At 38.2% G+C, this 10798-nt stretch overlaps 3 protein-coding genes across 4 annotated transcripts in view; 2 read left to right on the top strand and 1 right to left on the bottom strand.

The window, feature by feature from the left end:
- Nucleotides 1–2166, top strand: part of LOC102296984 (methyltransferase-like protein 7A) — a 4547-nt gene extending 2381 nt beyond the window's left edge. The window contains exon 2 of the mRNA XM_005924901.3: nt 1479–2166. Coding sequence (XP_005924963.1) covers nt 1479–1712 — 234 coding nt within the window. The 3' untranslated portion in view covers nt 1713–2166. The remainder of the gene's footprint in view (nt 1–1478) is intronic.
- Nucleotides 2167–2295: 129 nt separating this feature from the next.
- Nucleotides 2296–4189, top strand: LOC102296669 (methyltransferase-like protein 7A). Its single transcript, XM_005924900.3, has 2 exons — nt 2296–2858; nt 3871–4189. The coding sequence occupies exons 1-2, from the start codon at nt 2361–2363 to the stop codon at nt 4105–4107; spliced, it is 735 nt and encodes a 244-aa protein (XP_005924962.1). The 5' UTR covers nt 2296–2360; the 3' UTR covers nt 4108–4189.
- Nucleotides 4190–4508: 319 nt separating this feature from the next.
- On the bottom strand, nt 4509–9398 carry atf1 (activating transcription factor 1). 2 transcript variants are annotated; one of them, XM_005924898.3, is made up of 8 exons: nt 9212–9398; nt 8314–8417; nt 7309–7431; nt 7111–7208; nt 6886–7019; nt 6451–6633; nt 5552–5705; nt 4509–5263 (listed from the first exon to the last, which is right to left on the bottom strand). In XM_005924898.3, exons 2-8 carry the CDS (start codon nt 8410–8412, stop codon nt 5119–5121), a joined length of 936 nt encoding a protein of 311 aa, XP_005924960.1. In that variant the 5' UTR covers nt 8413–8417; nt 9212–9398; the 3' UTR covers nt 4509–5118. The 2 variants fall into 2 exon arrangements, with proteins under 2 accessions (XP_005924960.1, XP_005924961.1); XM_005924899.2 differs by lacking the exon at nt 8314–8417 and having other exon boundaries at nt 9212–9396.
- Nucleotides 9399–10798: the final 1400 nt, after the last annotated feature.

The following is a 10798-nucleotide window of genomic DNA, read 5'->3' as shown; positions in this document are numbered from 1 at the left end:
GTATCGGATAAAACCTAAACGATACCCATCCCTATGTTTGACAGGCCAACAAGTCATTTGCACACAGTTTAAATACTGGCAAAGTGACTTTTACATGCATTTTACAAAAGTTCTTTACTTTAACAGTAAATAACTGTATTTTGGCATCTTATTAAAAAACAAATTGATGTTGTTGACCATTTTATCTATGTATTTATTTATTTTAACACAGTAAATTTGAAGAGTTCCTGGATTAGAACAATAATTGCATTTAGCATTGAAAATAACATTTTGATTAAAGAGTTTGTACTAGTGGATTAACCATTACAGAAAGATTAAACCAGTGATTTTGGTAGTTGCTAGTATTGTTAATTTAGGCACTTGTGGCACTTGTAGGAGGTTAAAAACTTACACATCCCATTGAAACATGCTACAACATATAAAACAACACTGGTTAGAAGTTCTTGAATGGTAGGCTAAAACTCCTTATTGTTAAAATCCTGCATAAACATTTCACAAGGGTAATACTGGAAGCCATATTTTTCACATTACTACAAAGCATTGTGTGTCCAATGTACGCTGTAAATTTCACTTCATGCTTGTATTAATAATTTTTTGAACAGGAAAAATAAGTTTAATGCTTGTAAGTACGGTGCTGTGAAAAAGTATTTGCCCTGCCTGAATCCTTATGTTTTTGCATATTTCTCACACTTACATGTTTGAAATCATTGCCCAGTATTACATTTTTGATGAATTGTTCAAAGGTCATCCAAGTAAATGCAAAATGCAGTTTTTAAATGATGATTTCATTTATTAAGGGTTAAAAAGTTATCCAAACCTACCTGGCCCTATATGAAAAAGTAATCACTCCCTAAACCTGGTAACTGGTTTTTCCACCCTTGACAACAAGAACTGTTATCAAGTGTTTGTGATAACTGGAATCAGTCTTTCACATTTCTGGGCAACTCTTGTGTTTTAATTCAGCTACACTCAAGGGTTTTTGAGCATGAATGGCTGTTTATGGCTATGTCAAAGGATCTCAAACTTATTTCACTCTAGACTTTGGCTAGGCCACGCCAAAACCGTCATTTCTTTTTCTTTTTTTTTTTTTTTTGAGCCATTCAGAGGTGGACTTGCTAGTGTTTCGGATTATCGTCCTGCTGCATAATCCAAATAACCTTGAGATTTAGGACATGAATTGATGGCCGCACATTCTTAGGGATTTTTTTCAGTAAACAAATTTCTCAGTCTTTAGATGATGTTCTGTTTTGTTTTGTTTTTCTGTCCTCCTGGATGAGACATTGATGTCACCACTGTTTTGGTTGGTTGTGTTTTTTTTGTTGGGGATGTATTTTTTCTGTTTATCAATTTGTGTGTTCTGTAGTAGATCTTAAGACGAAATGAGCGCCTACGTGTTTGCCAGTTAAACTATTAATTTACCACTCATTACCCAATATTGACACACTTTATAGTTTACATGTTAAATCTTTGTCGTGCAGGGTGGAGCCTTCTTCTTCTTAGAGCACGTAGCTGGTGACACCTCGACTTGGACGTACTTCTTTCAGCACGTTCTCCAGCCTTTGTGGTACTACTGCGGTGACGGATGTTGGATCATCCGGGAAACATGGAAATATGTGGAGGAAGCCGGATTCTCTGATCTCAAACTAAGACACATTGAAGCGCCACTCTTCTTCATAATAAAACCTCACATCTCGGGCTATGCTGTCAAATAAATTCAGTCTGATTGTCTTTTTAGGGAGCCCCCCACCCCCTTCCAAAACACACAGACACACACAACCAGCTTCTGAATACGCTGAGCATTAACTGCCTTTTTCCTCTCCTATCATGTGACCACCAGTAATAGAAACCACCAGTCACCTTAATACTATTTTTTTATTAGAGTGAGCCATTAGTGTTGTACAAAAAAGATGAACACTAAAAAGACAACCTTACATAGACAGCACACAACTCTAATTTTGAATCCAGCTAAAGTGACAAATACATTGTGGTGTTTCGTCCTCCATTCCTCATTCCCAAATTGCTTGCCGGGAAAAAAATTGTCTTAGTGTTTGTGAGCTATGGGGATTGATTTGTACCTTTTGTGATTAAAATCAGATAAAATGTATATTTTTTGCTGTTATTTAGGTAACTGTGTCAAAACAGCAGCAATTAAAAGTCTTTATCCCACTGAGTTTGTTTTCTTTCAAAGATTGGAGGAACTTGGTGTTGCTTTCACTCTCATGTAGGCTGCACTGCATTTCCAGCACCTCCTGGTGTCAATGAGAGGCGTTGGTCACGTGTTAAAGATTATAATCTTTTGAGCTTCTTAAGTCGTTCATCTTCAGGTGCCACAGCAAAGTTTCAGGTAAGCTCGGTGAGAAATGAAGGTTTGTCTAATGAAATTATGCAGACTGCTTTGTTCAGCCTTGAGTCTGCCCTTGCACGCAATGCAGGTCATAGGGCTGCGTGGCATGTACAAACGCCTTTTTCCCTTGCTCGCCTACAATGTGACATTTTCATACAACGACAAAATGCACAGAGTCAAAAGGGAGCTTTTCCGAAACATGGCCAAATTTGCAGATACCGATGGCACCCTCCGCCTGCTGGAGATCGGGTGCGGCAGCGGAGCTAACTTCAAGTTTTACCCTCACGGCTGCACGGTGACCTGCACTGACCCCAACCCGCACTTCGAGAAGTACCTGCGGATGAGCATGGACGCAAACCAGCATCTGACTTACGACAAGTTTATGTGCGTCTCCGGGGAGGACATGCGGGGAGTACGGGACGGCTCTGCGGACGTTGTTGTCTGCACCTTAGTCCTGTGCTCTGTCAGCAATGTGCAGCAGGTCCTGCAGGAGGCCCGGCGCGTTCTCAGAACAGTAAGTAACGTCTCGGTGCTGCCTTCAGGCTCAGTAGGATTTATTTTATTTGCTGCTAACGCGCATGAATGGCATTGTAGTCGGTTACATGAGGACGGCTAGTAAATTCATTATGTGGCATTAAACACACTCGGTGTGTTATTACCACCATTTCCCGGCTTCTTGTAGAGCAGTGGACAACATATCCAATTTAACTGAGTCTTATTTACATAGCGTTACATCAGAACAACAACCAACTCTCAACATGCTTTACATCAGATGAGCCCCAGGCACTTGGCAACAGTGAGAAGGAAAAACTCCCTTTTAACAGGAGGAAACCTCTGGCAAAACCAGGCTCAGGGAGGAACAGCCATCTGCCACAACGGGTTGGGGTCATTTTAACCCAGAAATAATCTTATGCAATGAATCTGGTTAAAATATATCACCGGCTGCTTAAAAAGTATTTGGCCCCAACTTCCGCCAATATGAAAAGCTAGGGCTAGAGACTGGGTAAATATCTGTAGCTCTAGAAGCCCTTCTTCCAGAAGTACTCAACATGTAGTATAGTCAGTGGCATCTCAAGTGATGAAATGAAATGAAGCCATTCTACAAAGTATTAGACTGGTTTCTCTGTGAAGTATCTACTTATGCAGATTTTGCATCATCTGTGGTTGACCCACTGAAGGTGATATTTTACCTGAACCTCACACGTCTTGCATGGCATTTGAACAACTCTGTTAAATATTTTTAAGTTAAAATATGCAAAAGACCGCACTTTTAAAGTAGACTTCTTTTTCCCTTTATGCTTGTCAAGAATATTTTTTACTGTTAGCAAATCCTAAAATATCTGATAGATGTATGACTCCAATGGAGGAGTCCAATGGTTATACTGGAATCGCCACACCCCTTCTTTGTCACACTTCATCTAGTTTGAACCAGTATCAGCCAGAAAGTCAGCCCCAGTGTATGTATAACCAGCATTACACAACCACACATGAACACAATGTAATCTTTTTTGCTGACTGTGTTTCAGGGTGGCGCCTTCTACTTTTTGGAACATGTTGTCTCAGATTCTTCATCCTGGACATACTTTTTGCAGTATGTGTTTGAGCCTCTCTGGTGCTTTCTCGGGGATGGATGCATGATTACCAGAGCAACATGGAAAGATATAGAGGTAGCTGGTTTTTCCGAGCTTAACTTGAGACACATTGATGCTCCAGATGTCAGTTTGATGATCAGGCCACACATCATGGGATATTGTATTAAATGACGGCATGGTGGACTGTGGAGTTTATATTAAAACATTCAGGTTATACAGTGACATACATCCTAAAGCAACACTTGTAATGGCCTGTCCAGAGTTCACATATGAATTTCAAACTACTAGTTGAGGTCCAAGTTCAGGCTGGAGGTTTATTTTGAAAGGCAGCACATCTGAGTGCACACAAGTTTAAAATTCTGAAAAAACACCTGAAATTATTTTCATTCATCCCTGTAATTATAACAGATCTGCTTACATTTTTATTGCAATACATTAGCCACACTACATAAATTGAGTGAAAATATATTTATTTACACAATCAGCAACATTTCATTTACTGTTTTGTTCTCCTTTCCCTTCCCTCCCATGATGTATATAATAAATATTACCTGGACACTGTGCTTTTTTTCCCTGATTGTCTAAGGAACGGCCATAAAACACCCAAACAAACCACACTTAATTTTGTTTGTTTCCTTTCTCTCTTACCTTTTATATTGCATTGCACAAATATAAGGAATGACAATTGTAACATCTCCGTATAGGGAAATGAGGGGAAATGCTGGTTCATAAAATAAACAAAATATGTCTGTGTAGTAATTATATAGTCAAATTTCTGCAGATGTTGTTTAAGAAAAAAAAAATCCAACAGCAAAGTTTAAAAAAAAAAAAACAAGAAAAAAAGGAAAGGATACATTTAGAAACTGAGACTCAACATTAAAGCTCACAATTTCACATCTCCCATTATTAAAAATGTACACAACTATAAATGTTATAGCATTAGCATTTTTTAAAAACAGCAGGTGGAAAAATGGCCAATTTGTATTTTTTTCCCGAGTAAATGTCACTGCTATAAGTCACTTTTTTTTATATATCAAACAGAGTAAAAAAACAAAACAAAAAACGAAACCCTGTAGAATCTCAGCCTGAAATGAAGTGTTCCCAGAAACCCCATCACGTCCAAATGGCTGAGGTGCACCACTGTCACACTACGTCCCAATCCATGAACATTATTCACACAGGTTAACCTGTTTTAACACAATAAAGATCTTTTAATGTTTTGAGTTCTTCAATCAGAGTCTTGTTTTGGTTCTCGAGAACAGCTACGCGGTTTTCCAGGCATTTAACATATTCCTTTTTCTTCCGTCGACATTCACGGGCTGCCTCTCTGAAAACAGGAAAAAAAAGTATTTCACAATGTGCACTATAAACTTATTGATACGGTGATAGAGGATTTTGTCCAATCCCTACCTCCCCAACTATAACTATAACCATAAAATGAATGTACACAAAGTAAAAGCACCTGGGGCATTTTCACACCTATAGATTGTTTTTTCGGGTCCAAATCAGTTGATGATTTTGTAAACTTGTAGCTTTTTCATACAACTTGTTAAAGCTTCCCCATCCAGGCGGAATATGAGACCTTGTTTTACTCACAAATACACTGTGGATTTACCTGTTTTTTGCGAGCCTAATTTCTCTTTTCATTGTTGGATCATCAGTTTTAGTCTGGGACAGTCCCACAGGAGACGTCATAACTACAGTCTGAGGCAAGGAAGTGGATGTGGGTGCTGTGCGGATCTGGTACGTCTGCACTTCTCCTCCTGCACCTGTGTGGAACAATAGTCAAAGAATTACAACTGGAAAAACAAGAGTTTTGCATGCAGGCATGAGTTAAGATGCTTGATCAGTAATTACTTCTCAGTTGACCAGAACTATGTACAGTGGTATAGTCCAACAAGACATATGTTACTTCACTTGGCACACACGAGGAATTCTTGTGTTCACCTGAAATTTGAATTATTACTGCTCGGGTTTGTTGGCCTTTTTTCTACCCCTCTTATTTCAAAAGATTTCAAACCTATGTGACTCAACTAGCAGTTTGGGTTTGTTTTTCAAATAAACAATAATTAGACTGAAAAATAAAAAGACATCTTGTTGGAAGTAAGATGGTTCTTATAAAGAACCTTACAAGCTGTATTTGGCAAGTTACTACACACATACCACTGAGCAGATAAAATCTAAGAATGTAAAGATTTTCAGACACAAGGCCACTACACAATATGCTGCATGGTAGGTAAGTATTTAGTGTAGTATGTGTATTTTTCCATATTCTACTGGTCCGTGGTATGTACTACAGGATGTTGGAGTAAGCTCCAGGAAGACTTGTGACTGGATTTACTTTTTTGATTGCCAATCCTACATTGTTCTTGTAGTCAGAACCCCTTGATAAGGCACCGTCATCTGACTGGAACATGTTATGAGAGAGCATAATTTAGCTGAACACATTTAAGCTCACAAAAAAGTAATCAGGAAAAAACTGCTTGAAAACTCTGGCAAATTTTATTGACTCACCTTGTACAACAACCTGATTGCTAGGCACCAGTATCTGCTGTCCATCAGGTGTCTGGGCATACTGAAGGATGGTGGTGCTTGACTGGGCTCCACCAGAGTTGGCCATGGTGACAGCCTGAAGTCCCTGAATGCCTTCGGACCCTGGAGATGCCAGCTGGATTGTGCCATTTGCAGCTATGGTAACTAGAAAAAAATTACACAAACAGTATTAGAAGCTGGTAAAGCAAAAGTAAAAATTACATTTTTTGTGAGTAGCTCAAGTACTACAAAAATTCTAACTTTCAGTATAGCGCTCCATGTATATAGAGCTCTTTTCCCTATATATATTTTACATTTCAAGGCAATTCTTAATTTTGCAATTCTTAATTTCGCAAGTCAGCGAGAAACATTTTGTAGGTTCTCCTTTCAAGTATAACCGAAGGGAAAAGCTCTTACTGTACTGGCCGCTGCTGGTCTGGTAGATTGGTGTGGTTGGTACTGTAACACCCGTAACTCCTGTGGATGTGGGACTGCTGTCCCTTCCCTCAATGTGTGCCACTTCCTCTGCTGAAAGGTCATTCAGGATTTTTCTATAATGTGAAAAAATGACAGTTCCTGAATTGTTGTTTATTATACAAGAACTGGGTTTTCAGTTTCTTTTTGTTTGTTTGTTTTCCTTACCGATATGAAGGCCGCCTCGCCAGTATTTCTCTGGTTTTTTGAGTTGCTGCTCCACTGTCTGATGAATCCTGCGAGTCTTCACTGTCTGTACCCAGGGCCTTGAAAGTAGGTGGTCAATTATGATATAAAAACAATTTAAGCAAAAGGTCCATTTGAAAATAAAATAAATACAGAGCTGAGAAAAGCAGCCGGTCTTACCTGTGTATTTTGCCCCTGAGGGGACTGAATGACTGATGACTGTGCAGACTGGATCACACCCTGAACCTGAAACTGACCACCAGGCAGCTGCACAACAGCTACAGGAGAACCACCCAGTGACATCTGGAAAAAAAACACAGAAAAGTTCTAAATGTCAAAAAACTGTATGTTTGACATAGTAGCTTGGTGTCAGTGAGTGTGTGTGTGTGTGTGTGTGTGTGTGTGTGTGTGTGTGTGTGTGTGTGTATACACACAAGTGTGCTCCGAACTTTTGAGAACAACAGAAATATTAATAAGGATATAAGGAAATTTTCACTCAAATTTACACACAACATACTTTTTATTTTTGCCATATTTAGCCACGAAGCTTCCTGTGGCACGCCGGTGTAGTTTCAGTAGAGGTAAATTCGTCTTTAATTGTTCACAAAAGCTTTTCCCCTCCCTTTTTTAAAAGACATTCAGTAGCAAGGGCAATATCCAATTAGTATGACTAAAAATAACAAACTATAAAAGGATATCTTAAGAAAAATTATCTTTAAAATTATTATTTATAAACCTGACAAGCTGATAACAATATGATTCCACATAGTTGCTTTTTGTCACATGTAAGTCTTCATTTATCCTCATTTGGACACCATGTACTTTAAGTGGATAGTTCATAGATATTGTGACCTCAATAGTACTACAGATATGAATTGAAACAGCTTTATGAAATAAGAAGCAAGATTAAGCCAAGCAGACTTACTACACTACAACCTAGAATGTATTTGGTTATTTCGTTTCAATTTTTCTTTAATCCATTTTAAGCAAACAAGTTTAAGGTGTGTGACAGCAAGAGTTGAAAACAAAAAACTTCATGAATGAACCTAAACATGAAGCTGTAACAAAAGGTCAGATATGCGCTTTCAGCCTGGCATTCATAAGTGGCCTTGTATTATCAGCAGTGCGAGGGCAGCTGTAGTATAGCAGTGATACTTCTTAATGCATTTTGAATCTATTAGTTACCTGGTGGCCTATCTGTGAGAACTGAGAGGTTGTGATGGTAGTGGGAATGGTTGCAGTCTGTGACTCAATGCCATTGCTGACCTGCTGTACTTCTTCCATAGTAACTGGGAAGAAATAAGTCATTACCGTTTCATAGTGGCGCTAGTGTTAACAACAACTTTCTGTGGCGGGGTGGTACGCCTGTGACATGTTGTAACCAATCCGCTGTGGCCTTCTCTGCTTCTTTTCCTCTACTACTTAACAACATTAATACAATCACTGTGAAGAATATATGAGCGGTCAAATCACAGTTTATTTAATTATTCTGCAGTTTAAAAAACATGAATTACAGCCAACTCAAAAAACAACTTCCTCTTTGGTTAGGTCGCGCTAGCCCAAATGCAACTAACGTTGCAAAGGAGTTACGAAACATGCCTAGGCCCGACAGTCAACAGTTTCAACTTTTTTTTCTTTATTCATTTATTGCTAATTTTACAATGTGCAACTTCCATCCCAAGCAAACGTTTTCGGGTGAAATAAAAGCTCCTCACTGCTAGAATGATCTAGATCACTAAGGTTACACTTGCTAGTTAACGGTAGCTAACGTACAGTAAAACGGATGTTGAGCAGTTTAAATCTTATAAATCGATTTCATAGCAACATCCGAGGCAAGTTTCTCTCCTCCGATTCAAAGGATGGACAAGCTTTTGTCTGAATGAGCAAATATGTGCAACTCTGTCACTGGCACGCAAGTTACCGCGTCAACAGACGTCAGCGATACGGGGAGCCATTAAGCTAACTACACCTTCCCTTTTCGTAAAACGGCGAGGAGTTGACGAAGTAGCAGCCGCCATTACCGCCACAGCCGAGCAGACAGCCACACGAGCACAAAATTGCCGCTCAGGCAGCTGAAATTTACCTTTTCAAATGCAGAGAAGCTGCTCTCGCTCACAGCGTGGACTTCCTGCGATTTGGGTATAGACCTTTGATCAAAAAAAGTAATCCTAAAAGTACTTAGCACCGAAGGCTAAAAGGCTAAAAACATAAAGATGTCAGCTAAAAAAATCGCTGACCACTTTTTTTCCCAAAGGAAATGGGCGGTGCTGCTAAAGCAAAGACGCATTACGTAACAGTTTCTTTAGGCTTTGTGATTGGTGAGAAGAGTTTGAACAACTAGTAAACACAGAGAAATGAAAAGTTTACTTCATTATGTTTTCAGGGAATAAAGACAATTCTGACTATTCGAGCTGCAACATTTTCTGAGATGTTGACTTGAAGAAGGTTCATTTAAACGGATCAAAGAATGACAGGTGTGAAATGCTCTATCTGTGGACAGCCTCCTGACACATCTTCTCATTTGTTTTTGTATTCATGTTAATGGTTAATATAGTTGACAACATTTTCTCTGATTCTTCTCTAGTTGTTGCTGATTATGCATTTTATATTACTCATGTAGTGCAGGTTCTTGCCACGTTCTACGCATTCTCAAATCAAAATTTGCACACAAAAGGCCAATTTTTTTCTTGCTTTTAATGAGACAACAAACTCAACTATAAATATATATACGTTATTATATATTATTATATTGTATATATGTTAATATATATATATGATTTTATATATTATTATTATGGACTTTGCTATTCAAGCTAAATGTTTGCAACTTTTTAACGTCGTCCTTCTGTCCTTTTGAGTTTGATATCTAATTTGATTTTTCTTTTTATGATTCTGTCCTGATTTGATGATGCTAGTGCCTTCTTAGTTATTTTTGTTTTTTAATTATAAGTTTTTAATAGAAGTTGTAATTTTTTTTACTATATCTATGTGATTTAAATTTGACAAAAATATTATATATATTTTTAGATCATGTATAATGTAGTATATTTTGTTGTAAACGCTTCTTAGACACTTGCCACTTTTATGTACGCATGTAATTTAATTTAGTTCACATGAATTTAATTTATATAATGCCAAATCACAACAGTCACCTCAAGGTGCTTTATATTGTAAAGTGTAGAACCTACAGAAAATGGAGAAAAATCCAGCAATCAAACAACCCGCTTGGCCAAAGTGGGAAGAAAGAACTCCTTTTTAACAGGAATAAACCTCAGGCTGAACCAGGTTCAGGGAGGGGGTTAGGGGTGAAAAAAATCGCAGTACCAGTAAAAAAAAAAAAATCCCCTCTGAAGTCGCATCAGTGGTTTGACCCATTTGCTAAAAGTTATGTTCATGTTTGTTGCATATCTTTTAAAAGACTGATATATGGTTTCAGCTCGGAGTCAGTGACAGCTGTGCAAATGTAAATCTCAAACTCCAAGAGGCAATTTTTTTCAGATTTGACACAAACTGACACAGGCATGAACTAGTTATGGTGATTATGGTCAAGGTCATTGTGACCTTACAAAACATGTGTAAAATTATTGGTAGAACTGCAGAGCCTGTTACTTGAGAATATGACCCAGGTTATTCTGTAATAGGTTCAAAAGATGTATCCTATAGAAATACA

This window comes from Haplochromis burtoni, unplaced genomic scaffold (assembly GCF_018398535.1).
Source record: "Haplochromis burtoni strain Fernald_Lab_line unplaced genomic scaffold, NCSU_Asbu1 Contig_79, whole genome shotgun sequence".
NCBI classification, from domain to species: domain Eukaryota; kingdom Metazoa; phylum Chordata; class Actinopteri; order Cichliformes; family Cichlidae; genus Haplochromis; species Haplochromis burtoni.
This window is presented reverse-complemented; position numbering and strand designations above follow the sequence as displayed.